Source organism: Chaetodon trifascialis, chromosome 1, assembly GCF_039877785.1.
Source record: "Chaetodon trifascialis isolate fChaTrf1 chromosome 1, fChaTrf1.hap1, whole genome shotgun sequence".
Classification (NCBI taxonomy): domain Eukaryota; kingdom Metazoa; phylum Chordata; class Actinopteri; order Chaetodontiformes; family Chaetodontidae; genus Chaetodon; species Chaetodon trifascialis.
Window position 1 is genome coordinate 13,996,108 of NC_092056.1, and position 27,119 is coordinate 14,023,226.

General features: G+C 42.0%; 2 protein-coding genes across 7 annotated transcripts in view; both read right to left on the reverse strand.

The window, feature by feature from the left end:
- Positions 1-113: 113 nt before the first annotated feature.
- Positions 114-5,137, reverse strand: sinhcafl (SIN3-HDAC complex associated factor, like). Of its 2 annotated transcripts, XM_070963691.1 has the most exons (6): positions 5,041-5,137; positions 3,768-3,928; positions 3,495-3,594; positions 3,285-3,399; positions 2,440-2,590; positions 114-2,316 (listed from the first exon to the last, which is right to left on the reverse strand). In XM_070963691.1, the coding sequence occupies exons 2-6, from the start codon at positions 3,893-3,895 to the stop codon at positions 2,133-2,135; spliced, it is 678 nt and encodes a 225-aa protein (XP_070819792.1). In that variant the 5' UTR covers positions 3,896-3,928; positions 5,041-5,137; the 3' UTR covers positions 114-2,132. The 2 variants fall into 2 exon arrangements, with proteins under 2 accessions (XP_070819792.1, XP_070819783.1); XM_070963682.1 differs by lacking the exon at positions 5,041-5,137 and having other exon boundaries at positions 2,013-2,316; positions 2,440-2,593; positions 3,768-3,980.
- A 779-nt stretch (positions 5,138-5,916) lies between these two features.
- Positions 5,917-27,119, reverse strand: part of dennd5a (DENN/MADD domain containing 5A) — a 34,487-nt gene continuing 13,284 nt past the window's right edge. For 2 of the 5 annotated variants that reach the window (XM_070977784.1, XM_070977693.1), the window contains 20 exons: positions 22,385-22,572; positions 20,548-20,859; positions 19,374-19,589; positions 19,057-19,291; positions 18,555-18,644; positions 17,232-17,382; positions 17,001-17,094; positions 15,383-15,514; positions 15,093-15,245; positions 14,913-15,000; positions 14,743-14,830; positions 12,112-12,240; positions 11,131-11,252; positions 10,891-11,036; positions 10,480-10,598; positions 10,205-10,386; positions 9,575-9,657; positions 8,550-8,673; positions 8,150-8,318; positions 5,917-7,455 (listed from right to left, as the gene is read on the reverse strand). In XM_070977784.1, coding sequence (XP_070833885.1) covers positions 7,272-7,455; positions 8,150-8,318; positions 8,550-8,673; positions 9,575-9,657; positions 10,205-10,386; positions 10,480-10,598; positions 10,891-11,036; positions 11,131-11,252; positions 12,112-12,240; positions 14,743-14,830; positions 14,913-15,000; positions 15,093-15,245; positions 15,383-15,514; positions 17,001-17,094; positions 17,232-17,382; positions 18,555-18,644; positions 19,057-19,291; positions 19,374-19,589; positions 20,548-20,859; positions 22,385-22,572 — 3,005 coding nt within the window. In that variant the 3' untranslated portion in view covers positions 5,917-7,271. Of the gene's footprint in view, positions 7,456-8,149; positions 8,319-8,549; positions 8,674-9,574; positions 9,658-10,204; positions 10,387-10,479; positions 10,599-10,890; positions 11,037-11,130; positions 11,253-12,111; positions 12,241-14,742; positions 14,831-14,912; positions 15,001-15,092; positions 15,246-15,382; positions 15,515-16,659; positions 16,765-17,000; positions 17,095-17,231; positions 17,383-18,554; positions 18,645-19,056; positions 19,292-19,373; positions 19,590-20,547; positions 20,860-22,384; positions 22,573-27,119 lie in introns of all 5 variants that reach the window. The other 3 variants (XM_070977948.1, XM_070977864.1, XM_070978024.1) reach the window with 2 other exon arrangements.

Genomic DNA, 27,119 nt, shown 5'->3' on the forward strand with positions numbered 1-27,119 from the left:
ATACTGGTGTCCTCAGTGTACTTAATTAACCTCGTTGATTAAACGCTTCCACGTAGGTCTTGTGCGCCACCTACCGGTGAACAACAACAAAAAAAACAACAAGCACACTTTTTCCCCTCTTCTTTATTACAATACGGATCTACTTTGTGTTACAGTATACAAAAAAGCATTAAAAAACATCTAAATTGCATGTTCAAAGGAAGTGCACGAAATTAATAACAGACTTTCTGAAAGACTACACCAGTTATCAAATTCGGTTAAAAAAAGTTTTGCAATAAATAAGTATAAATTACATGATAATCATTATGAAAAGGTCAGGTAATTCAATTAAGGCACATCTCACATCCTAAAATGTACCTCGCAAAAACAATATGGCAACTCCCTAAGGACAAAAACAAGCTTATTTTCCCAGCTTAAAAAGGGAGCAGCATTTCTCCTTTTAATGAGAATCATAAAACATGTTCAGCAATTAACTACCCTGCCGCAGGAAAATGTATATATTAAGCAACTTTACAGAGCATTGCCTGTCAATTCACAAAGTTTGAGATTGGTGACAATAATGCAGAGAGAGAGAGAGACAGAAAAAAAAAAAAGCAACCGTTGACACTGCAGTATTAATTTGAGACAGTATGCACAATGGCTACAACAGCGCAATCTGAGCAGTTTAACATGACATACATAAATGAGAATCATGATTAGGAGTGAAACAGTTATTGCTGAAATAATGGATGCTTTTTACAAGCCAATTTGGTTGAATAAGGATCCATCACTTTGCGCTACATTAACGAAAGTGATCGAAAGCCCCAGAGCACTTCTCACATTCAAAATGTCTGCATAGTTTGAACTTTGACAGTCTGCTCCTGAAGATAAATCACAGCAATGACAAGCACGCATTTTCTCGAACAGCATTTTTCCTGGCAAAAATGTAGAGTAACAGTTAAACATGTGCCATGTGTTTCCTGTATGTTCAGCTCCTGACCACCACCATCACCAGCGATCAAGCAGGTAAGGAATATTAGAGCTCACTAATGCAACAATTACGCATGTAGTGTTCCCTGCAGTTTACACGTATTTCTGAACACAGCGCAGCCTACAGCTTTGTCTGCCTGTAGAGAAATGCGTCGGAGAAAATTAGATGTGACTATGTGCTAAAACGTAACTGGCTTAGTGTAAAAATACATATTTCAGCATCTTTCAGACACACAAAAACTTTGTTTTTTCTTTTACAGAAGTAGTGGTTTGCCATTCTGTAATTTAAAAGGTTTGGATGTACAAAGAGCCAAAACACTGTATTTACAAAATCCATTAAAAAAAAAAACCCAAAACATTTGCTTACAACATGCACTGCCATTTCATTGGAGGCTGTACAAAAGAAATAAATAAATCACTGTTGTCATTTCAAAAGGCAGAGGAATGTACTGCATGCATGGAGTGTTTCAAACTTGTGGCATGCTTAAGCTGTGAAAATGTCAGAGAGATTATTTGTTCTCATCTATACACACACACACACACACATTAAAAGCCCATTCAATTCTCAGAGAACAGATGCCCTAATGATCCCTGGTGTAACCAACAGCCATTTGTGGACTAGAAATCCTACAGACTCCCACCTTTGCACACATGAAGCAAAAAGAGAGAAAAATAAAAAGACAAAACATTGCAGCGACATGTTGAAGAGCCTCTCCAACACACAGAAAACAGGCTGGTGTCTAGAATAGCTGGTGTCTTTCATATGCACACTTAACAACTGGCAAATCATGAAAAAAATAGAAGTCTTGATGATATGTACGAAAAAGTGACAAAATATTTACAAAATGTTGATCACTTAATACAAAATAACCAAAAATAATTCAGAATCAGAAATGGAGCCTCAACAAAATTTTCATCCTCATCCTATAAATAACACTAATGCCCATAGTAAGTTTTTTTTTTTCCTTTTTGCTTTATATAAAAAACGAAAATCAACTCTATACAAAAATTAAAAAATACCCATATAAAAAGGAATATTACATATTAAAGGAACATCTAACTAACAGATATAATTGGAGGAGTGGAAATGGGGAGGTCTGCCACTGGAGACAAATCCAGGCGGATGCCATGGATAACCCTACAGGGGGATTCAACCAAAGTAATCACCAGCTTTCCTTCACATCCTCTGGGAGCTGTGGAGGAAGTGTGTCTGGGAGGTGTGTGGCCACTTGCGTGGTCGCCAGTGTCTTCTGTTTTTTGGAACTGCAGCAGGGTTTGAAGAGTCGAGGATCGATAATCACCTCTCCAAATCGCCCCTTATAGACAATGCCACAGCACACCTTTTGCCTAAAATGGGAAACGACAAACAGATGACAGACAATCCTTTAAATTTATTCCTAAAAGGCACAAAACGATTTAGTAAATCTGTTCCATTGTGTTGTCAAGCACAAAGCTGCAGCAGTAGCTCACCTTTTCCAGTATGAACGGTCCAAGAAAGAGAAGATGGAGGGAGTTGAGCGCCTTTGTTTGGACTCGATGTCTGAGCCATCATCTGACTGGTTGCTGTAACTGGGGGACTGCGCAGGAGACACACTGGAGGTTGTGCTGTGGGCATCTGAGTCTGCTTGGAAAACAAACACCAATTTCATTTGGCAAATTGTCAAGCTGACTGACGTTTTAACAATTCCTTCTGAACCCTGATTTATGAAGCAGAATCGTGACAATGCTGAGAGAGGACTTCACCAGTCTCAATATTTTGGGAAATGTTTAAAATTAAATACAAAGTACAACAACAAACACTGAATTTGAAAGAGGAACAACTACTACGTATGGTCATTATTGATTAATTTGCTGATTCCTTGTAATTGTAATTCCTCGTCTGGTCTATAACATGTCAGAAAATAGTGAAAATGTCCATATATTCACATTAAAGAGGCTGGGATCAGTGGACTGACATTTTTTCCTTTAGACAGAATTAAAAAAAAAAAATAAAAATGTATCAATCATCAAAATTTTTGGAAATTCATTTTCTCAACTTCAGCTGCTTGTTCAGGCCCAATGTGGACCCTCAGACACTGCAGACACACCACGAGTGCCCTAACCCAAAAAACCACAAGATGCTGCTAAACAGTCATTTTTAACCGGGCTGTTGCTTTAGCCTGAGAGGTAAACCTACACCAAGTGAAATTATATGCAATTGTATGTACATGTTTTTACTTTAAGTCATTTGTTGTCCGACTGGTTCCAGATCAAATGGTACAAGACAAACCTCTCAACACAAACAAGATACCAGTTAGTATTTCCAAACAACTTACTTTGTCTCTTTAATTTGTGAAGCTTCTTTAGCTTGCTCTTCTTCTTCCCGTCACTGTTCTTGATCTTCTTGGGTTTTGTCATCTTGAAACCTGGCCCAGCTCTGGCATCAACCACCTGAGTCAGGTGAAGGTAAAAACATCAATTCTATTTAAAGCTGCAGGATGACAAGCCAGATATGATTCCCACTATGGTTATCAGACATCACTTACATGGTTCCAGTTCTTCTTGGAGCCATTAGGCAGCTTCTTCCACCTCTTCACCAGTAACACACAGGCATTGCAAATGTCTCCAACACGATCTTCAGACAGCCTTAAAAAAAAAATGAACGGAGCATGCAAACACCATGAGAAGTGTCTACGCCAAAGTTTAATACGCTAGTGCCTTACTTCAAGCTCTACTCACATGCACACCAGCAATAACACACAAATCAACATACTATGCACACGCACAACATGAATGAATGAGAGAATTAGAGCTTTTACCCAAAACACAGCCTGAACGTCTCCTCATATCGACTGCTGTCTGTGAAGCGTGAACTGGAGGACTTGGTCTTGCAGATGCAACAGCCGTCGTTACTCCGGTAGATCTTTGACTTGTGAAAGCCAAACATAGTCTATTTGCTGGTCGGGGTTCAATGCAAAACCTGAAAACGTAGACCACAGATGGGTGATTGTGCCAGTGAGCAGCACCGTGGATGTGTGCGGACAGTTGTGCTTTCTACTACAGAGAAGGGGGCGGTCCCTTCACGCACACACACGGAGATATGAGCGAGCCATTCTTAACCCATAATTTGAACGTATCCTGTATGAAAGTCACCTGTTAGGGAGAGGTTTATGCTATACACCCTTAACAAACAACTGAAAAAAACATCACTAACTTTGGCTAAAACAACAACACCCACAGCCCTTCGGAATTTAAAGCGAAGTCGCGGGAACAGCAAAACACAAAAAAACAGACAACCCTGACAAACACTAACGGTATAACCTGACGATGTTGGTCGTGTTGTCAAAGAAACTAAACACAAGGAGCAAAGATTTTACGTTTGATGCTGTAGGAATTTGAAGAAGCTTTCAAACTTTCAAACGTTCCGCACGATTAACGTTAGGTGAGTTACAGGCGTGTTACACCCACAACATAGCGTTTTGCTGTCCCAAACTGACGTCAATGTTACTTTTCTGAGCACTGTCAAATACACGGGGAACTTTGCGTAATTTCCAAGCGTAAAGACAATGAAAATAGTTGATGTAAGGCAGTGACCAGCTGTGGATTTGTCTGCAGCGAAAACTCGGAACAAAAAGCGGGCAGCAGCGCTTTCTGAAGTGAAGAAACAAAAAGCTACCGGGCTATTCGTTGAATTATGTGTAACACGCGTGTCTAACAAAACACAGTTATCAACCAGGTGCAATTCGTGTATATTATCAAGATTTTAATAAAACGCCAAAAAGTTGCGATGAATCCATCCTTCCCTTTAAATTCTAACTTTTGCCCGCTAGAGCGCCAAATATGGCTCATTGTTGTTAGCTCTTAGCATGCTAGCTAGCCGACTCTGCTACCATTACCACGCCACGCTCTCGTTCACTTCCACGTTATCCTATTGTCGAATCGGTTAGTCTTTGTACATTTAGCTCGCAACAACTGCAAACGCCCACGTCAGGTTACCACTACAACGTATTACGATCAGTCTATTCGCACATTACTAATACGTTAAGTTTCACAAATGTAATTTCTGTACAAGAGAAATAACAATGCACTTACTGAACAAAAACTTTGAATCTTCGCCGTATTCTTTACACGCACTGCGCATGCTCCTACTACTAATGCATACAGCTGTCTATTAGAATATCATTAGAATAAAAAGCCGGAATGAAAGGGTTGAGCGTACAATGACCATATAAGGAGTGCAGCCGTTGGGTTTGAACCTGGATTCAACCAATCGCTGCTATCTTCGCGTCCTCTTCAGAAGACATGAATGATGGGAGGCGTAGTGAAAGAGCGGGAGATCTCTGTGCCGTCACAGTTGTTACCGGCCTTATTTTAAAACTCAAAGTCCCATAAGCCACCTGGCCAAAGGCTTTAAAGAAAAACAGCTATTCGACATGGCGGGAAGAGTTTGTTGACATTTTCTCAGCTGAGAAAGCATTTGCAGAAAATATAAATCTATATATGAACTGCTTGTTAATGCTCATACAATTAAATCACTGCTGTATTACTTCAGATGGGGAATTTAGTATGGTAATGTAAATATTTTGGAATATTTGTTTTTTTACTAAAAACAAAATAGAGCAAAAATTGACCAGAATAGTTTGGATTACACTTGTGGCTTCATAACAAGTTTATTTATCCATTAAACTGCATATAATGCCATGATTTAATTAATGATTTGGCCTGTAAAACACAAAAGAGTAATCACTATCTCCCCAAACCCTTGTTTATCCTAAATTGCTTGTTTTGTCTGAACAAAAGAAGCAAAAGGTATTCAGTTTACTACCACTGAAAACTTAGAAAACCAGTAAATATTTTAAAAACTGAAAAGAGTGATTTTAAAGCAAATTACATTTTGTCAGTCAAGAAAGTCCATTCAGATATTATACACCTATCAATGAATATCTGGTTGACTCTGATACAATTAAATCCACTTTAATGCATTACAGATGCTTTATTCTTAATATATTTTATACACTGTACACTGTTGCTCACTTAGTAAACACTACATTACACAGCTATGTCAATAAATGTACAACAGTATTGGAAAACAAAAATATATATCTCCCAAGATGCTCATGTGTGGGTCGTACACGGACGAGTACAACACAGTCATTCCAGACGTTGTTGGCACAGAAAAGAAGTCCTTCACATATCAAATCTCTTGTTCTGCACGGTAAAGTTCAATGAATGTAACGGAGAAGGGTCCGGTAATACCTCAAGACACCCCGACATGGAGTTTGTAGGGCTTGAATTTTCTCTCTTGTGGATATTGCATAGCAAGAAACCATGAAGACAAAACCAGGAGGGGGGATGAGCTGGCCTATATGCACCTCACATGGGAACCAGGAGATCATCCTTTATCACAAGGAGTCTACACAGATCATCACACTGCTTGTATGCAGAGAGGAGGGCAGATGTAGTGTAAGAGCTGGGATGATGGCTGGGGAAAGGGCTGGCTGGAGGTATTTACATGAAGGCTGTCATTGTGATCCACTTTGTGCAGAAAGAAGGGTCAAGCATCTCTTGGAGCACTTGTGTCTGCAACACAAACCAAAGACTTGGGGTATTTTCCTTTATCCAGCTGAATATACTGTCCATCACTGGATACAGGCTTGAGCCACACAGTCTTGTTATCATGCAAAAAGGATCATTTTCTCTGCTGAAGATATCCCATGTAAAAGATCTGCATACTAATACATTTCTCAGAGAAAGGGCCGAACATAACAGCCTTTTTTATTACTATGTAAGTGAATCACCTTCCACACTACAAACCCCCTGTCATACACATACTTATAAAGCATACTTCTACATCATTTGCTTTAATCTCTGCGTAATGACATTGGAATCTGAGTTGACAACAGAGCAAGCAACTTGACCGATTTAACAAAATAATACTGTTTTTTTCTCGAAAATATATTAACAGTTTTGATCCTCACTTTCCCTTAAATATAGCCATTGTCAGCAGTTCATGATAACAATGAAAATATTTAGCTTTCAATAAAACATTATAGCACAAGTAGGTCAATAATGTGAAAATCATGGTTTATAATAGAAAACATATTTTTAACATCTAATGGCAACATCATTGAGGATAAAAATAACAACATATCTTGAAAGGCTCATTGCACTTAATATATGGCAAATGTAACAGTAGCTTTAATATAAGCCAGAAAATGTCCTTTGTTCAAGTCAGTTCCTGCATATAAAAGGTTCAGTTAATCTTTTTAGTGGTCCCCAGTGATCTTCCTGGTCAGGTACAACTGGTGGGAAGTTGGTCCGGTTTAGATACCAACACCTTTGACGAGCGAAGCCTCCAGGGTGATGTTGAACTCCTGCAGAGTCTGTAGTACTCTGATCAGAGAGTTGACCAATGAGCGGTCCTTAATCAGTGCAGTGTCCTCGTACATCTGAGCAGTGATTGGACAGTCTGCAAGCAGGGCGATCCAGTGATGCAGCAAATGGTCCCTGAGAGAAGAAGACACAAACACTTGGCATCAGTAAAGTCTTATCTCTTATCTTATCTTATTACAGTGACACAGATCCCAAGGTGGTGTCTTTATATACCTTCTTTTGTCTGACCAAGATATCTAATTGACAATGATAATGATATGAAACAGAGAAAAGCAGCAAGTCCTTACATTTGAGAAGCAGGAACAAATGAAATTCTGGCATTTTTTCCTTAATTAATGACATAAGCAATTAATCTACTATCAACATTGTGGGCAAAGAATTTTCTATTGTCCAAAACTTTGGTAAATGAATAGTTGCAGTACTATAATTTTGCATAGAGGAGTCATAAAAAAGAGGTTAAAAACACAGTTGTATATTAGCATACAAATCACTGCATCACTATGCACTTCAATGCACAGCACATAGACTCTTTCGCAGGGAGGAAGAACTGAAGGAATAAACATCTTAAACTTTAAGAATCCTCAAAGGAGAGGTCATTTTCACTTGATGCAGGGTCAGATACAGAGCAGCGTATCCACCGCTGTTAGGAGTTCAATGTCTTAACCGAAACACATTTCAGCAGGAAGGATTGATTTCCGCTGCGGGGGCTTAAGCTTGATCTATGTGTGTGCATCAAAGGGTTATGATGTAGGTACAGACACTACCATGGCTGATATGTGTGGGAGGTTAGCGAGCACTGCCAGCCTACCTTGCACCCAGACAGACGAGCATCTGGAACTTCCCGTCCTTGCCGATGTTTCTGGACGTGTTGTTGATGGCGCGCATGAAGCGGCAGAAGTGGCGCACTCTGGTCTGCCAGTTTTCATCTGGAGTCACCTGCCGCTGCTCCGCACTTTCAAAGTACACTTGTGACTTTTCTGTTAAAGCAAAGAAAACAAAATCTAATCAGTTAATAAGTGATAACACAGTATAATGTAGATCTGTTTGAAGGACAAATTGACCCCCAAACCTTTTGTGTTTCAAACACACCCACCAGGGCTGAACAGTGATACAACATTCATACTGTTTGGAGTAAAAAGCTTGTATTTAAGTGAACCGCAGCTGCTGTTCTTTGTGCAGAAAGAGGAGTAACGCTATGAAGTCTTTACCCAAGAAGTCCCAGATGAAGACGTTCTTAAAGAGTCGGGGTGATTTGAAACCGTGCTGAAAAACTTGCTCCAGAGCCCAGACGAGTCCATACTCCCCACAGAGGAGAAGGGTCAGGCTGCCTCTCTGCACAGAGCGAAAACAGGAAAAAGCAGATAGTTTGTTACTGATTATCAGGTTGCTGTCTCTCACAAAAGACAATTAAATGGAGCACTTTCTAGATACAGCTCTTAACAGCTTCACTGATCCAGTTACCACATTAAAATAAGAACTTTACTTCTCAGTATCTTGGAAAAAGAGAGCTAATGTTCAAAGGTGTTTTGGACTTGGTGCAGAATAAACTGGACACACTGGCCGTCTCTCACAGGTCCTGCTGTATTTTAGAACAACTTCTAAGTAATCAATCATTATGAGAAGAGATAACAACAGTTATTATGTTTACTGAGTGTTCTATTCATTTATGAGATCAGCCGTCATATCAGTATGTAGTAATAATAAACGTGTGAGAGAGATTTACATAGTGACACAACCAAACAGCAGCATACAACGTGCATTTTGATTTTAAGGTCACTTTTGGTTGTTAGTAGCCTCCCTACATTGTTCTGTCACTACTGTAAAAAGTGGAGCAGAGGTGGAGGGGATTTCCCTGGAAAAAACCCTTTGTACTTTGACTACACAAAGAATGACTCTTACAACCTGTAATCAACAGATAAGTGACAATGCACTTCATAAATCTTCAATAGGCTTTGAGTTGCAAACATCACCCCATGTGCCTCAATAAGCAATAATTATAAATGCTGGTGTTTTATATTAGTGCAGAAAATCATCATTCATTCTGGGCTGGCAAAAATGATCAAGAACAATCAGCAAGGACTCTCCTTTAATATGTTTTAACAATGTGAATGACACCACACAGCCCACAGTTACTGAGGGGCTCGGGGACCACCAGAGCAGAAAGCTGCTGTTCTTCATTTGTGATGAATAATAGAACTACATGTTGGGGCCTGTCTAGACCGCCGTCTCTCACCTCCTTCTCCGGCTTGTGGAAGTGCTTCACAATCCCATTGATGGCCTCTCCCACTCCCTCCTGGATCTGACCTGTGTTTAACTCTGGACGAGAGGAAAAAGGCAAACAAAGATGCTGTAAGTCAACAGAAGCACAGGCGGAGAGGACAAATCCTCATCTAGGTTTTATCTATTTCTCATTGTGTTTTCTCATTCATGCGTTTGATTTTTTCGCAATGAAGGTATTAAAAACAAGACTTTAAAAAAAGTGGAGAAAAGTGCCTCTAAGAGCCCTTTCACCCTGGACAAGAAAATCCATTATCACCCACTAACATCAATTCAATTGTACAATTGGCATTCAGGGGCTAATTTTGAGCCCTTTTCCAGCGCAGTGGTCAGGAAACTCAAAATGGTCAAACATTGTTCAATCGGTGCTGAAGTTAAAACATAAAAAAGTAACAACAGTAACAACATCACTGGCCTCCATGCTGCTTTCTACTGTTCTCTGTTTTCATATTTACGTATTCATGTTGGTGTAAAAAGGGGTATTAGATGATGGTGAATCTCAATTTGAAGAGACAGGTTTCCCCTCAGCCCCAGCAAATCTTAAAATGCTAAAATATTTCTGACTTGTGGTTTTGCAGTAACTTACTTGGTTTGCTGTTTGGTGAGATGGTGACAAACCTCCTCATCATCCCCGGGGACTGCTGCATCGGGGGCGTGCGGCACATCCTTTCGTCGTTCTCTGTGCTGGGGGTCATCAGCTCTCCCACCAGGATCCTCTCCAGACTGCCGTCATCCACGCCCTTCCCCAACCACCGGCCGCACGGAAACCTGCGTAGCAAACGTGTTTTGTTGACCTTTTTGAGAACCCCGTGGTCAAAATAACATGGCAGTGTGTAGATTTCCCTCAGAAGACATGCTCACTTGTAAGTGTGCCCTGTGATCTCGTTGCGGACTATGACACACTCTACCAGCCACTTTGCGTAGAGCCCTGTGTTGTCGTGACCCATCTGCACTGTGGTCAGCTTGCCCAGGTTCTGGCACTGAGGGATGGAGAGAAGCACGATGACGTCAAACACTCAAAACGAAAATGAAATTCGAAACAGATAATAGCTCATTGAATTAGTTCTGCTTCATCACCACCTGGTCTTATTTTGATAGTTCTGCTCATCATTTGTATGTATGAACTGATGACTGTAAAGAAGTCCAAGAGGAAATGGAACACAGACAGAAGATCACACAGGTTTTAAGCAAACAACCACTCAAAAAAGAACAAAATAAAGACTCAAGTTGTCATAAAGAGGAGTTACGCTTTGTCGAAGGGCTCACACCAACCTCAAAAGTGATCTCCAGAGTGTTTCTGGGGACCTGCAGGACTCCGGTCTCTGCCAGCTCACCCGAAACACACACCCAAGGGTTGGCCGTGAACATGGAGCCTCCCAGCTTCTTACTGGGAACAACCACCACATGGTATGGGATCACTGGGAGACAGAGAGGAGAGAACCATCATACAAGGGAATCCACTGAGTTTACTGACCGTGTTGTTGGTCTGTTCGGCATCAGAATGGGACTCACTGATGGTTGTGAAGACGTTGGTAAAGCAGAAGTAATCCACAGCATTGAAGGACAGGAGGTGGTAGAGGAACTGCTCCTTCTCATCATCGCAGCGCAGGAAGGCGTACCGCTTGTACAGTTTTCTGAAAAGACGAGAAAGATTGTTTGAGAAGAGTGCAAAAACCAACATGGACGCTGAGACCAACAAAGTTAAATGATTTCTGTTATTCTTCAAAATAATGAAGTTGCTCGGCAGATAAACATGTCAGCAGCGCAGCAGATGATCAATCAATGTCAAGGCAAATAAGAACTGTTTGATATGAAATATGGTTTAAAAGTCTGGAATCACCTCTTATACTGATGTTGTTCTTCTTTCCTTCAATAATGACCATTTTGACAAAGATAAAAACATAATTCAGGCCACAAAAAGCGAATAATTAAATGATTAAAACTTCCATTTATATCCCCTCAGTGTTGCATGACAGGGGGGAATCCTGTTGGAACCCTTTTCCCCTCATATAACCTTCACTGTTGAATTTGTTTTCTAGTCCAGAAAAGCCAAAGTGACTCATTACTGAAGCACAACGGTGCAACCGGGCCCTAAAAATGTCAGAAAGCCGTTTTTCTTTAGGCCCTCTACAGCCCAAACTTTTGAACGGTGGTGTAAAGTAGAACAAATGATAACATGAGGTCACAAAAGGCAGACAGAAATCCCTCTGACCCAATTCACCGCTCAGATATCAATTATGAAGCAGGCTGTGAATCATTTATGCAGCGGTGGACTGAAGTATGATGCTTTGCGATTTCAAAGGAGTTAATGTATTATAAATGTGTGGATCACACGTCATCTTAATTTCAGGCAGACATTCCTCCACAAAAAAAAACAGAAAGAAGGTCAGGAGAAGAAGATACAAGAGGTGGGCAGAAGATACTCATGGAGCTTTAATTAATGCTAAAACTGTAACCGACAGCAGAGTCTGACTTTGGAGTCATTTGGCTCACTTTGTTAACTCGTGGTCTGACAGCAGCTGCTTCAGGTGTCTGGACAGCAGCTTCTTCTCCATAGAGAGGCGGACCCAGGCTCTGGCCTTACCCACATCTGTTTTGATCTCACTGATGTTCTGAATGTGTCTGTAAATAAAAGGACAGATTGAGAGGTTCAGAGGAGGTCTGGAGCTCAAACAGCAGCACAAAAACAAAGATCAGGACAACATTTTCCCCCAGTTTCATCATGTGAAGATTAAAGGATTGAAGGCATCCTGTATCCAGTGTCTGTCTGTTCCACCACAACACTTTTAATAATGCAGACACTGTGCCATAAACATCTTATTTGTTTCCAAACAATTAAGAGTCGTGCCTGATAATGCTGAATGCAGCTGATGCACATGTTCATGCAGCTTCATAGTTCACATCACAACAGCAGCACCAATGGCTTATTTAAGTATTCAGAACTTGTATCAGCAAAATGCATCAATCAGATCAGAGTACTTTCCTATTTAGGTCAGTTCTGGAAAACTCTGTCTTTCATTTTGTCTCTAAGTGAAGCCACTATGATGACAGGAATACATGTATACATTGTAATACGAAGACCTGTTATGTAGACTGATGACAAGCAAATGTTCAGGGCTGCTGTTAATCATTATTTTCATTAAGCAATCTGTCATATATTTTGATGTTTTCTTTGATGAATAAATAAATTGTTAAGTCTATAAAATGGTTAATTTAATACAAAAAAGGACCATCAGAGGTTTCCAGAACCCAAAGTGATGCCATAAAATCAACCAATAATAAAAAAAACCCAAAAATGCTATTTTAATTTAAGTAAAACAGAAAAAAGCAGCAAACCCTCACACTTGAAAAGCTGCAGACGCTGAATATTTGACATTTTGCCTGATAAATGCCAAATGACTTCCAGTCGACTAATCAACAAATCATCCCGGTCCTACAAATGTTACTCAAAAACTGTGGCTTGTGGATATACAGTATGAATATTATATCACGCGTCTGACTCTGGCCAACATGACCCGCCCTGAGTCACTCTCATGACCAGAGAAACAGCTCAGTCTGCCTCTGCAGCGGCATTTTTACCCGCAGACGCGCTCCCATGTCGTCGGAGCTGCTATCATGCCTCTGACGTCCAGACACATTCCCTTCCACTCCACCTGTGCCATCAGCTCGTCTGCTAAAAGCTCCTCGCGTCTCCTCCTCTACCTTCCATCCCCCTCCCTGTCTCCACCCTCTTTGCACCAGCTAACCCACTTTTCTCTCCTCGCCATCTCCATGGCAACAGAGGACAGCATCTACTATCTGCACTGTTACTGTTACCTCTAACCTCGACCACACAGGGTGAGACAGAGGAGAGGTTTTGCCGCCATCTCTAATAAGCTTATAAATGTGAGAGATTAGTTAAAATATTTCCTGCCCGTTAAGAAAACACTGTTAAATATTAAAACTCATAAGGGAGGCTGATGGTTGCGTCTGAGTGCCCTGAGATGACCCCTCTTCTCCCCCCAGTCAGACCAGCGGGGGGTCTGGTAATTAGGCTGGAAGTAACGTGCTCTTACACAGACTCTCTCTGCGCCTGCTTCCTGCAACACAAACCCCAAGTCGTCAACTCTGTCTGGGTACAGAAGACCTAACATGACAACAGCGATGGCTGTCATCACACACGCACACACGCAAACATACACCAGCGTTTAAGCATGCAGGTGTGCTGCAGGTCATTGAAAGGCTGAGTGTTTCATATAAATATGCTATAATAACACATTCTGAGCAAACTGGGGCACCAGGTTGGCCTAGGGGTGGGACAGTGGTGCTGATTACTCCAGTGTTTCCAGTCCACATCTGAGTGGACGTCACCCCGTGTCTCTTTCCCTTCATTTCCAAATCTCACCTGCTATTATGTAATAAAGGCAAAAATATATGATAAAAACAGGACAGAGCTTTGCTGAGACGAATGGAACGAATCACTCACACACTCAATTTCATTATAAAAATTCTCGTAATGGTATTTTAACCAGCAAAAAAGTGCGTGTGTGTGAGGTTGCATGTATGTGCATGTGTATATATGTAGGTGACATTATTTTGGTATGTTATTCTGTCCTCTGTTCTTACTGTTTGGTCTCATTTTATTGCTTCATACTCTTCCTTTGTAAAGACTGATTGAGTGCTTTATACATAAACTTTATTATTAAACTATCATTTAAAAAAATTGAGCTCATAATACGTATAGCAGTGATTTACTTATACAAAAACACAAATCCTAAATATGAGTGCATTTTGTTTGAGGGGAAAACTCAATGTTGAATTTCACCCTCTGTATGTGTGGAGACACTAGTATAAGAATGAAAGGATAAAAAGTGTTAGAAATGATTTAATTTGGATTATCTAAATTATTATTCATTTTGATGACCCTGAAATCCTTTGAGGATCCCTGAGAGCAAATCAACCCCACTGAGACAATCCATGGGAACGTCGAAAGCTCTATATAGGAAATTATTCGATAGTTCACCACAAGGGGGCAGTCTTTGTCCAACCACTAAAGGTGAGCAGCAGCTAATTCGTTTGTAACCCAGCTTTCATCCTTCACTCCTTTACTGAGCTCACATGTATATAACCCCCAGCCCTCCTCACCTCATGTCCTGGATCAGGGACACTTTCAGAGGGGCCATGGCTGATCCACCACCGTCAGATTTGCGTCTCTCGGTGTCGTGAATGAAACCTGGTGCGAGAAAAAAAAGACATTAAGCAATTCCAAGAAAGTGCCACTAACTTATGAACTTGTGAGGTGCGCTGAGCTCTACCTGGAGGTCCCAAACTGCCTGGTGTTGCATTTTTCTTCTCTTTGCTCTCCTGATAGTGCAGCAGGTGGGACCACAAGGCAGATTTACCCTGAAAGAGAAAACATGTACTTGTGCCATTATTTGTGCTGAGGTGGATCGATCATGAGAAATGACGACTGTGTTGATTTTGTTGTTCCTCACCTGTTTAACCTGCAGCCCGTGGCTCCAGATCCTCTCCAGCAGGTCACACAGACTCGCAATCAGAGTGTTCTCCTCAACGCCGGTGATGCTGACTTCTCCATGACCCAGCTCCACGGCCTCCCGACCCATCTTCTCCACCAGCATACGCTTGGTCTGCAGAGAATAGAGCAGACAGAATAAAACCACACGCAGTAATCAAACTAATAATGGATTTTTATTCTGGTTTGTACACTTCATACATGTGTAACAGAGAACAAAACTCATCATGACGACAGCAGTGATACACAAACCTTGTTCCGGCACTCCTTCAGCAATCCTTCAACAAATTTCCAGTTAGTCTGAGCGATGACAGAGGGCGACAGGTTGGACAGTTTGGGCTGTCTGATGGTCGTGCCCAGGTTCCTGGCCTCCTGGATGTACTTCTAATAAAAGACAGAAAGAATTGAGTCAGCGGTCAGCAATCCACTACAGGACACAGAGGAACATTCAGCTCGCTGATGGGCTCACATCACAGCTGAAGATTACAACACAGGAACAAGGAACACTCGAATAACTAAAGCAGTTCAGTCTGGTCTACAGTGACAAGCACTGGGGGATGTACCTTTTATCTGCCTGTCCTGTTCACTACTTGGACTTCAGAGACACCAGAGGTCTACAAAACAAACCTCTCTACGATTACTGCACTGTGCTGGAAATCTCCCGAAATTAGCCTCCAGATATTGAATGCTGAGCTCATATAAATTAAATTTAAGTTCAGCAAAAAAGATGAACTGAAATATTTGGTCTTAGAAGCACAAATATGAAGAGAGTTGACACTAAAACCCCATTTATGCCTGGTAAATCAGAAAGCCTTTATTAGAAAGCCTTTATAAAGGCTTTCTGATTTTGAATTAATAAGGAAAAACGCATGTTAACATAGGATGTAAATGTGTTGTGGCTGGAACGTGATCGGATCTGCCTGACCACATCAGGACGTAGCCTAGCTTGTACTGCATTCGGATCTTAGGCAGGTGTGAAGGGAATCCATACAACGTCCTGGCACCCGTACACAACATACACATATTTCTTTTTAGCGAACATAAAATAGAGGTGGTTGTTCAAATTTAAAGAGTGTGGAAGTGAGATGCCTCTAATTACTGATCATATGTCCATTCTGCTTCACGAAAGAGCCAAAAGGTGTTTGATTCAACAAAACCGTGTGAAAAATGAAAGCAACATGACACGACATCGAGGTCATGCTCACACGGTGCTGAACTGGTTTATTCACATTCAAATGAAACCAGGAAACTGAGAGGACTCATTCCAGGTCAGGCCAATGACCAGAACAACACAGTGTAAACGAATAAGTCAAAATATTTGTGAAATATACAAATATATTGTGCTTTCATTAGTTCTGTTGGCATCATTTGATGTTTCTAAGCTCTAACATGACGTGTCCTAGAGAGTGACATGGATTAGCAGATAAAGGTCAGCTGCTAAAGGGTGAAGGAAGTAGTCGGAGGAAGAGACCACACGGGTGGAAAGGTCAGTGTTAAGGCTTAAAGCCTCACAAACTAGCAGCACATACCACGTCCACAGTCACCGACTTTAGACAGGGCTTGAAGGACTGCGAGAGCCAGTAGTAGTCAAGAAACAGCAGGAGCTGCAGCTCCGGAAACAAACACTCTACATGCTGAGAGTGTGTGGACATGAGTGCAAGAGAGAGGCGGAGAAAGACAAAAAAGAGACAAGTGACCAGCAGTGTGAGGGGGAGGGAGGGGGGGCAGGACAGCAGACAAGATGGTTAGAGTGAAGTCACAATAAAGCAAAGAGAACAGGTCATGCAAAATGAACCAGCACATCAAAGCTCAGGCAGTCGATCTGTGTGAATATGAGCCAAGACCAGAAAAGACTGCAGCGACCTCTCACCTCTCTCTGGTCGTTGTCTAAATAAAGGTGCTCAGCGTGCTGCTTCTGACGATCCCTCCTCCTCCACTGGGCAGGAGCGCTCCTCTTGGTCCACCTGTAACGCAGAGCCACCTCTAACCAACTGCACATCGTGAAACAGCCGCCAAGCTCAGAGTGGACACAGACGCCGAGGGTTTAATTCAAATAAATCTAAATTACAGAAAGGTTTTGACAACAATGAGAGATGTTTACTTGTTGCTGGTGGGCCCAGTGGAGAGCACGTCAGACTGCAGTCGGGGGAAGAAGCCCTGCTCGTAGCGTCCCTGGCCGATCTTCATGTCCAGCAGGTGGGGGTGCAGGGCGGTGTGGTCGATCTTTGCGACTCTCATCTCAATGGCTTTCTCTGCGGGGGAGACGCGGGAGCAGCGCCGAGGTCGGCGGTGAGATGACAGGATGCATTCATCATTTTCGTCTTGCTAATTTGCCCAAGTTGTAGTGCTCTCATTGTCAAGATGAGAGTGATTAAGTGTCCTTGGCACAACAACGCGTGTTCGTGTTTGGCCAAAATCTAAATATCAACAACTACAGTTCATCCAAGGCCTCTGTTCGAAACAGTGAATCATTAAGGATTGGTACAGGAAGAATTTTAAGGATGACTATGAGAGAAAATCCCACAACTATCACAAAAAAACCAAATATCCTTGTATTTATACGAAGAAATTATCAATCAAAAGAGAGAAATAATGCACAGGGCCATTCTTACTTCTAATATCTGAAGCCACACACTTTTCACCAGGAAGACTGTCATATTTTCTATGGCCAATTGTGTTGAGAAACAAGGATAACTCTGACTAAGAAGCTGTAATTTCTCTTTTAGTAAACGGCTGACAACAGAAGAAAGAGAACAAGCCGAAACCGAAAAATACGTTTCCTCCCAAACACCCACAGAACCAAAAGAAGTGACAGAAAAAAGGCTCAGAATAGATGTTCTTTTTCTTTTAAGAAACCAAATCAGAGTCGGCCATGAATGCAGCTTCAGACAGTGATTTTCTGATGTCTGATTAACAAAACACCCACACAGAGACTGTGTTAACAAAAGCACCCATGAGTTTGGAGAAATACAAAGAAGAGCCTGGCAGAATATGTACCTTATGCACAAGATGAAAAGACAACTTTACCCACACTGTCTGCAGCCGTCACTCACACCTCCAAAGATTTGACTTCCTGAAAGAAGGTTTAATATCACCCATTCACCTGCATGCTAAAAGTTATCAGCTCACCACTAGAAAGCGCAGTGCTTAAATGTTCAGAACATGATGTTCACCAAGCTGCCATGTATGCAATGCATCAAGGAGCTCACAGAGGACTATTACATGTATATCAATAAGTAAATAAAGCACATGTGCTATCTCCAAACTAGAGGGTTTTCTGTATGAAAGGCTTCTTCAAAGTGATGTTACTACGCAGACAAGTTCAAAGAAAGCCCATCCATCCTCTGTGAGTGTGTGATGCATTGCACACACATGCAGAGAGCTGCCACCCGGAGATGTCTGAGGTAACGAGAGCAAATATTACGAAGGTGAGTCTGGTTGTTCTCGCATCCGATGGCGTGAGGTCCAGGAGCGACAAAATCAGCTTTTTCATATCGCTTTTTAAGCAGGTTGTCTGCAAACAAGATGGCAATTCCTGGTCAGTTAACTAGAGAGCAAATCTCCAAGTCTGTCATAAGTTCACACCTTCAAATTACTTTGTGACCACACTCACTTGGACTTGAAATTAGAGGAGTTTTATGGGACTTTTAAATGTCTTCTTTAATTACATTCACAAAACTTTAAATTGCAAATGTTTCGGCTTTACACAGGGTCATAATTAAACATTGCAGAGGTCCATTTTCTGCTGTCTGGAGTGGAGGTACTACGGCGAAGCTATTCATTTTCAAACTAAAGCCTCTGACTTTCCTCAGGAAGAGAGGCGTGTATCTCAACAGGACAAAATGTGGTACTTAGGAAGCAATTCAACTATGTTCTTTTTTCCATTTGTCTGAAACCCATGGGGATTTTCAGGATTTTTTCTTTACCTGCTTCTTCAATGTTTGTGCATTTCTGGTACATGGAGGTGCGCAGAGTGGGCGTGCGGACGTTCAGCATGCGAATCTTATCCACACGGGAGTCAAACACCCTCAGCGTGTGCTCCTTCTCCTCATCATCGTGACAGAGGATCTTACTATCGATGAAGGAAGCAAACATCTGCGTTTCCAAGAAACGTGACAGGAAGGGCAGGTAGGGCTCTGGCTGGTCAGACAGGAAGGAGGCCTGCACACACACACATTTTAAATGTCACATACTGTGGAAAAATAACACCCTTTTGCCACACAATGCGGGCGGTGAACTTTACCTTGTCAAAGTTCTGCATCTGGTCTCGATTGGTGAACCAGGACTCCTTGTCGTGGCTCGGCTGGATAACAAACACCTCGTAGTCTGCGAACATCTGGGTGAACCGGTTGGCGAAGACCTCGCGTACCTGGATGTTGAGCTGGTGCATCTTCAGCTCCTCCTCATCACACTGAAACCGCGCATCTTTGTTGCTGCTGGCATCCTCCCTCACCTCCAGCTGATGTGCACAAGCATTCAATGACACACAGGAAAAATGCCAAATCAAAGAAAGAAGTGTGAGAAAGAAGTCAGATGAAGAAAAGAAGCAGGGCGGAGGATTGTTTCTTGTTATCTTATCTGACTGTTATCGCAGGCTGCCGATGAAACAGAGGGAGTTATGGGAAAGGAAACACAAGTTCTTTTTTTAGCATGTCAGTGGGTCAGCTGGACAGATGCCAGCCACAGGGAGTTAAAATAACACAGAGCAAGCCCACCGATCCAATGACATGACCAAAGAATCTATTAAAATCACTGCCCTGAGTTTAGATAAGAAAATGATCAAGTGAGGTCTGACCTTGTCGCTGGAAAACTATACACAGACGTTGAGCTAATCCATTCATGGAAAGCTAACACTGGCCACTAGTGCATAAGCTGATTAGGGTGCACACACAGAGACTTTATCTAATTAGCAGCTAATTCATCCATCTACCAGTCTTTAGAGTGCGTATTTTCATCATACAACTTTCTACTGTTTGTGAGACTCTCAAGCCAAATGAGAAACAAGACAGTAAAGGCAACAACAACTGAATGTCTACAAAGAGTTTTTTCATCTCGGCTGTGAGGCATCGACCCGCAGCATTTCAAAGGCAGTCCTGAGCCGATGCTTTGAACCGATGAAGGAAAACATCTTCACATGGCTGCGGGCGGCACTTCATTTGTTCACAGCTCTATTAGCTTAATGCTAACAACACTGATGGGAGGAATCTCTTCAATATGATTATTGTGGGGAAAATAATGTCATATTAACTCTGCAGCCTATAATCAATCGTTTTTCCTATTTTATCTTTTGCCTAAGAAATATTGTCATATTGCACTTTTTGCATCTACATCATGAAATTCATGATTTTCATACGAGAATATATGAGACATGATTTGCGCAGCCCTTTTGTTACTCATGCGATGACATCATTTCTCACCTTCTCCAGGCTGACACCTGTCCTCTTGACCAGAGCCTGCAGTCTGGCAATGGTTTCATTCTCCCTCAGCAGGTAGGAGTTGAGGGGTGAGGCCAGGTTGCCGTTACGCTTGTCGGAGACCATATCAACAGATCGAAAGACCCGGTACTTGGCCTGGCTGTCGCTGGTGTGAATGTTTCCCTCTGGAGACACGCCAAAGGACATGAGCACCTCTGAGATCTCCTGAATGAACTCTAGCTTGTTGGGAAACTGGGGTAACTCCTCTGGCAGTTCAATGAAGTGGTTGTCGATGTCCACAAAACACAAGTTCGCCTGGAAAAAACAAGATAACTAAGTGTAAAATACGCAAAAATAATTTATATATATATATATATATATATATATATACACATACTAGGGCTGTCAGTTTAACGCGTTAATTAGATTAATTAATTACGCTGCAAATTAACGCGCTATAAAAATTAACGCAATTAACCATGAGTGGCAAGTCAATGCGCAAGCATTTTAAATTTGGCCCTTTGAGTGACCCGTAGGCTGCATCCTACCTGCGCCACTAGTCAAAAGCAGGGTGACAACAGACGTGGATGCGACACTGGAGAGCGAGGCAAGCCTACTTGGACCTTTGAACGGCAAGTTTATTTATAAAAAGAACAAAGACGGGACTATTAACAAGAACGCAGTGATTTGTACCTTGTGTAAAAAAGAATTTTCCTATCACCGTAGCAGCTCCAGCCTGAATTATCATTTAAATGCTAAACATGTAGTTGCTGCTAGTGCCGCTAGTGCTACCGTGAGCTCACTCCACCAACCCACACTTGCTGAGTTAGGAAAACGAATGAGCAAAGCCATGACAGAAAAACTGACAAACTCAATCGCAAAGTGGGTTGCTGCTGATTGCAGGCCGATTTAATCGTGGAAGACGAGGGCCTAAAAGAGGCGTTTCAGATAGCGTCATCTGACTAATTTCCAGCTACCGTCGAGAACTACAGTGATGAAAAGAATTCACCAGCTGTAATGTGAATGTCAGTGAATTGTAATGTCCTAGAATTCAAATTCTTTATTGGGGACTTTTAGCAGATATGAGATTAAAATGCGATTAATTAGATTAATTAATTACAAATCCTGTAATTAATTAGATTAATTTTTTTAATCGCCTGACAGCACTAATATATACACGAGCGATACGAGTTCTACAACTAAAACTTTGGAGTTGAGAGTCCAATTGCCTGATTTACCGTCTGACATTACGATCTCTACACTTCTCTGTGTGTAAAATGAGAAGCAGAAAAGCTTGCTCCCGAGCTGAAAAATCAAACTGGATCTCACTCTGCTGAGAGCAGCAAGTGGCCGTGAAATACCTCTTTACATTAAGGGCATTGTGCAGGTTAAAATACGTGGAGTAACGAGACACTTCAAAGAAGCTTAAAATGTAGCCATCAGAGGTTGTACTGCTGACACAAGGGCTTGTGTCAGCAGTACAACAAAGGCCTTACCTATGCACAATGACAAAAATAAACCTGCTTGATCAAGATCAGCAAGCATGTTTGCAACCAGATCATCTTCTCCCATCTTTTTGTACAGTCAGAAAGACATAACACGCTGATAAACTCCATTAACAGACAAAAGCAAGCACAAGGTTGACTTGCAATCTGTGTTTTAGAAGAGGGATGAATAGACGTAGGAGAATCTACAGCACTGCTCACACCTCCTCTGTGGACTAATATGGAAATACAGCAAATTTAGCAGGAATTTGCTAATATTTCAAAGCAACTGGTCAACATTCAATCAGACCAAATGAAGAAACTCAGTGTGGGAAAACACTACGGTGTGTTTGTACCTCCTGGGGCAGCTCCAGCTTGGTGCGGTCATCCTGTCCATTGGAGTGGAGGCCCATGAGATACGGCACAGGAGCGTCCAGGAAGTGGAGGAGGGAGGCGGGCAGAATGGGAACGTACACATGCTGCCACTGGAAGGGGAACATTAAGGCTGTGATGCTCTCTGCCACCGTCATCAGCCTCTGGTAATCTGTTTCACACACAAAGACAACGAACAATAACAAAAAAAGACTGAGTGAAGATATGTGCCAGCAGCGTGTACAATGCATATCTCAGGGTTCACTTCCTTACTTGATTATTTCTTTCAAGTGAACACTTTCCACAGCAGAATCATCCAAACCAACACATGCAAATGCCTGTTCAATGACGTGATAAGTGGTAATTCAACATTTAGCAGACAAGAACAGAGAATTTTTAGTATTTTCGGCACAGCTTAAAACCACACTGGGGCTGTGGACCGTCTTCATTACATCTTTAATCTGCTCTAAACTACTTAAGGGCATTTTTGAGACAAATTCTCAACATTAAAATAAAGGGAAAACAACTTTTCTCCACACTTCCTTTGCCTGATAAATGTTACCTATTCCTCAAAAACACTTGGGCCAGTAAACATCATATGACAGAAGCGTTGTGCAACACGCCTGTTATTTAAGTGAGATTACACTGTTTATGCCTCAGCTCTTCTGTTTGCACGCTGGGTTTGAAATCTATCAGCTGCTCCACATGACATGACAACCAATCCTGCTATGTGTGCAGTGACCACACATCTCCATCCAAAATATGAGCATTGGCTTCGTCAGCAAGCATAGCTGTTGTTTTTGTTTTACCAAGAGTGGACTAACATGAAGAGACGAGCTGATCTGATACTTTATAGACCAAACGACTAATCTACAAATCAACACCCACCCCTCATACAGCTGGTTTCCTTTGTTAATCTATGCTCTGTAAACGTAGGAGTGGAGTTAGAGCTCAATGACCAACCTGAAAAGAATTAGCCATGATACACAAGCTGTGTCCAACTTTGGGGCGTGGATCCTCTACAGTCCACATTTGGAGACCAAATCAGTTCTCCAAAATCTATTGTGTGCTGATGAAGGATAGTAACTTTACTTATAAAGGAGGACTTTGACATTGCTGTGCGGCTGAAAAGTTCCCCTGTTAACCACTGGTATTTCCACCATGTTGTTCCTTTAAACACACTGTACAGGTGTAAACTCCTACATTTTTAAAACTCTTGCCTGCCTGAACAGTTTTGATTACTGAGTCATCTCATTTGAGGAAGAAGTCCCCTGAAGGACATCTACGGCTCGCGTCCTTCAAGGCTCCACACTCCGAACTGTGACACGGCTGCAGTCAGCTGGTCTTCTGGCCAACCTTAAATTCCTTTGTCATGACTCCACACAGCAGCACTCATTCTTGTTCAAGCTTTGACACTTAAGTCAACTGGTATACATGCAAATATGTGTCCAGTCCTCCTCATCTGCATTCCTGCTCTATCCTGTTGACACGTACTGTACATTCAGCAGCAGCTCTGCTTCTCCCGTTATGGTGCCAGAATAAATACCATTCCTTCATTTGGTCATGTGCTGGTCCGTGAGAAGAGGCTCTCACCCCAGCCGGGGCCTCCCCCTCGTCCCCCCTCTCAGCAGGCTTCCTCTCCCAGGATGGGGACAAGAATACTAACATCACCCGTCTGCTCTTAAACTAGGCCACTATAACAAGAAACCACTTTAAGTCAAAGACACAAAGAGTCAAGTGCTGCTGCTTATATTCGCAGATGCATGGGAGCAGTTGCTGATGCTTGAACAGTTCAGCTTACATACTGAGTGCAAATGTATGCAGTAGGACAGGCTAAAAATACACAGAACACACAGAAGTGAAACTGCTACAGAGCTTACATCTCATCACTAATCAAACAACGTGTCTGACAAAACGTGCTCTGCGTTAGTTTAACAGTCTCAGTTTGTAGCTTGGCAATAACTTCATACTCATTTTGATCAGTCAATACTTTCATTTTATCGGATGTGACGGGAAAAGCCAAAGGGCCTAAACTTGCGGGAATTAATGACTAGTTTACTTATCAACAGCAAATAATGCCCATCACAAAAATGTAATATTGAAAGAGTGAATAACTGACTAAGTTAAAAAGGTACAGTTTGATTGTTGGTACATGGCTGGAAGACAAAGCTGATATCTTCAGGCCACAGCCGAGCACACAGCGCTGACAGACGTCCAGCTTCAAACATCAGCATTTAAACTTAATGTCATCTCTGTACCTCAAACGTGGTTTGTGTAACTGCAAAATCCTCTGTGCACACCCCGATCTCCCTCTCCCTGGAAATGCATGGAGAATGGAATAAAGTGATGGATCCAAATACAATTGAGGTGTTTTTGATGAAAGTTCAAACAGGAGATGCCGGGAGGAAAGTTATAAGTAGTTTTTATCAGATATTTCTGAACATCACTCAGAACAACACATATCACATAAAGAGTAAACGGGAAACCGAAATCAATACGGACATTCTTCAGGACGAATGGGATGAAATATGTAATGAGGCACATGCAGTTACCAACTCAAATACACGGAGGGAATTTAAGTGGAAGCTTGTAATGAGATTTTCCTGAACCCCCGAAAAAGAAGCAACAGATTCAAAGGTGGCATTACTGGGTTTGACCCCGGCAGGTCTAGAGGGAAGGGCCAAAAAATGCCTGCTACTAATATTGCTAACAGCAGCGATGAAAATGCATTGCAGTTAAATGGTTAAAACCTGAGCCCCCAACATATAATATGTGGATTGAAAAGGTCTTGGAAATCTATCAGATGGAAAGCATAACATACTCTCTGAGACTCCAAAGACATATATTTATCAAAAGATGGAGTCCTGCCACCACCATACTATCTCAATGATTGTTCTCTACTCCTCCCTGCATCTGAATCCTTTTTTTCTTCTCATTTTATTTCATTTTTTATACATATTTTTGGCCCTCTTGTCTTCATCATGCCTTGTTTCTCTTCTGTATTCTATTTCGTGAATTTTCGACCCATATGAACATTATAAAGTTGCAGAAGGGTTGTTTATTTTGATGTATAAATGTTGAAAACGAAATAAAAATTAGGTAAAAAAAAACAGGAAATAACAATAAAAAAATAATTACAGCGTGTCACAATGGCTGACACATGATGGACATATGACAAGCTTCCTGTTTGAGACTCAGCAGACAGTGTTTGAACATCTTAAGGCTTCATGGAAGAACCACTGAGTCTTTGTCCTTTATTTTAATCAGAGTTATCAGTTCCAGTGCCTTTTTTAGCACAGAGCACACACAGCCCTCTCCTCATCCCTCTCCTCCTGTGTCTGTGTTTAAGTGCGCTCCGTCTTTTCCCAGAACAATCCCTCATTTCTTCTCAGTGGAAGACCGCCAGGGTTTAACTCTCCACAACACCCTTCACACGTTCTGCAGCGATGAGCCTCTTGGGGGGGTGGGGGTGAGGGGGGGAGGCATGATGTCACTTCCAACCAATAGTAATCATCCTGCATCACTGCTATCCTCCCTGTCTCCAGGTTGCCTAGCAACACCACCACAGCTTTCCCCCCCCTTAAGAGCTTCTCCCCCCGGCCCCTGGCGTTTTGTAAACCATTTGCCTTCTCTTGCCGTTGTAATGGATCCAATCACCACAGCAGACCCAGCATCCTTACATGGTTTCCTTCATCCTCCACACACACACACACACACACACACACACACACACACACACACACACACACACACACACACACACACACACACACACACACACACACACACACATTCTCTAAAATGATGAACACTGACATGAATGTCACCCTTTCTAAAATACTACAAAGGATGCCATGGATTAATTCAATCTTTCTGAGCAGTTACTGCTAATAAATAAACACTGATAAGGATTGACCTCAACATTTTGGGACTACCAAAGGGACCTCCTGTAACCAAAAGCTCAGATTTCTCCAAAATTAAGTAATTAATTGTCAGATTCTTGAAGGATGAATCACAAAGAAGATGAATCACAACTACCAAGAGAGGCCTAGCAGCTCAAATATGCAAACAAGTTGAACCTACACAGCAGTTCACACACAGATGCACACATGCATGCGAGTCCTGGTAGAAGGAGCTGCCTGAGATGGGTGAGGGGGCCAATGTTGACACAGGCTAGTACCCACACTGCATCGTTTCAATGGAAACACTCAACAGGTTATGTAAGCTCCTGGACAACAGTCCCACCGTGCATATCAAACATGTAATTGTAGCCTTCGGCGGTGGTTTGTGCTCATCGCAACATTTTAGATTCTAACATTTCTGAAGTTAGAGCTGAATGATGGAGCGACCGTGTAACAGCAACACAAGGTGCGACACTTCATTCTCAGTGTACGAACAAACAGATCAGAGAAGTGATGACTACATTTACTGTTTCTATTAAGTCATTCAAGTAGCACCCAGGAAATTAAAAGCTCACCATAAGGTTGATGTTAGTTTTCTAAGCTTCACAAGGCTCAGCAGGGTTATCATTAAGGAGCTAGTACACTCCCTCAGAAGTGGTTGTCGGACGGTTGAATAGCCTCAGACGGCCCCTGGCTCCCTATTTTCCTGATGTCGGACGAGGGGGCGCTGTGTCCAACCATTTGTGTAACTTTCCAAAACTGGTATTCACTCCTGCTTCAGGCAGTGGTTACTGTGCTGTTTTTTGCGCAAATAGTA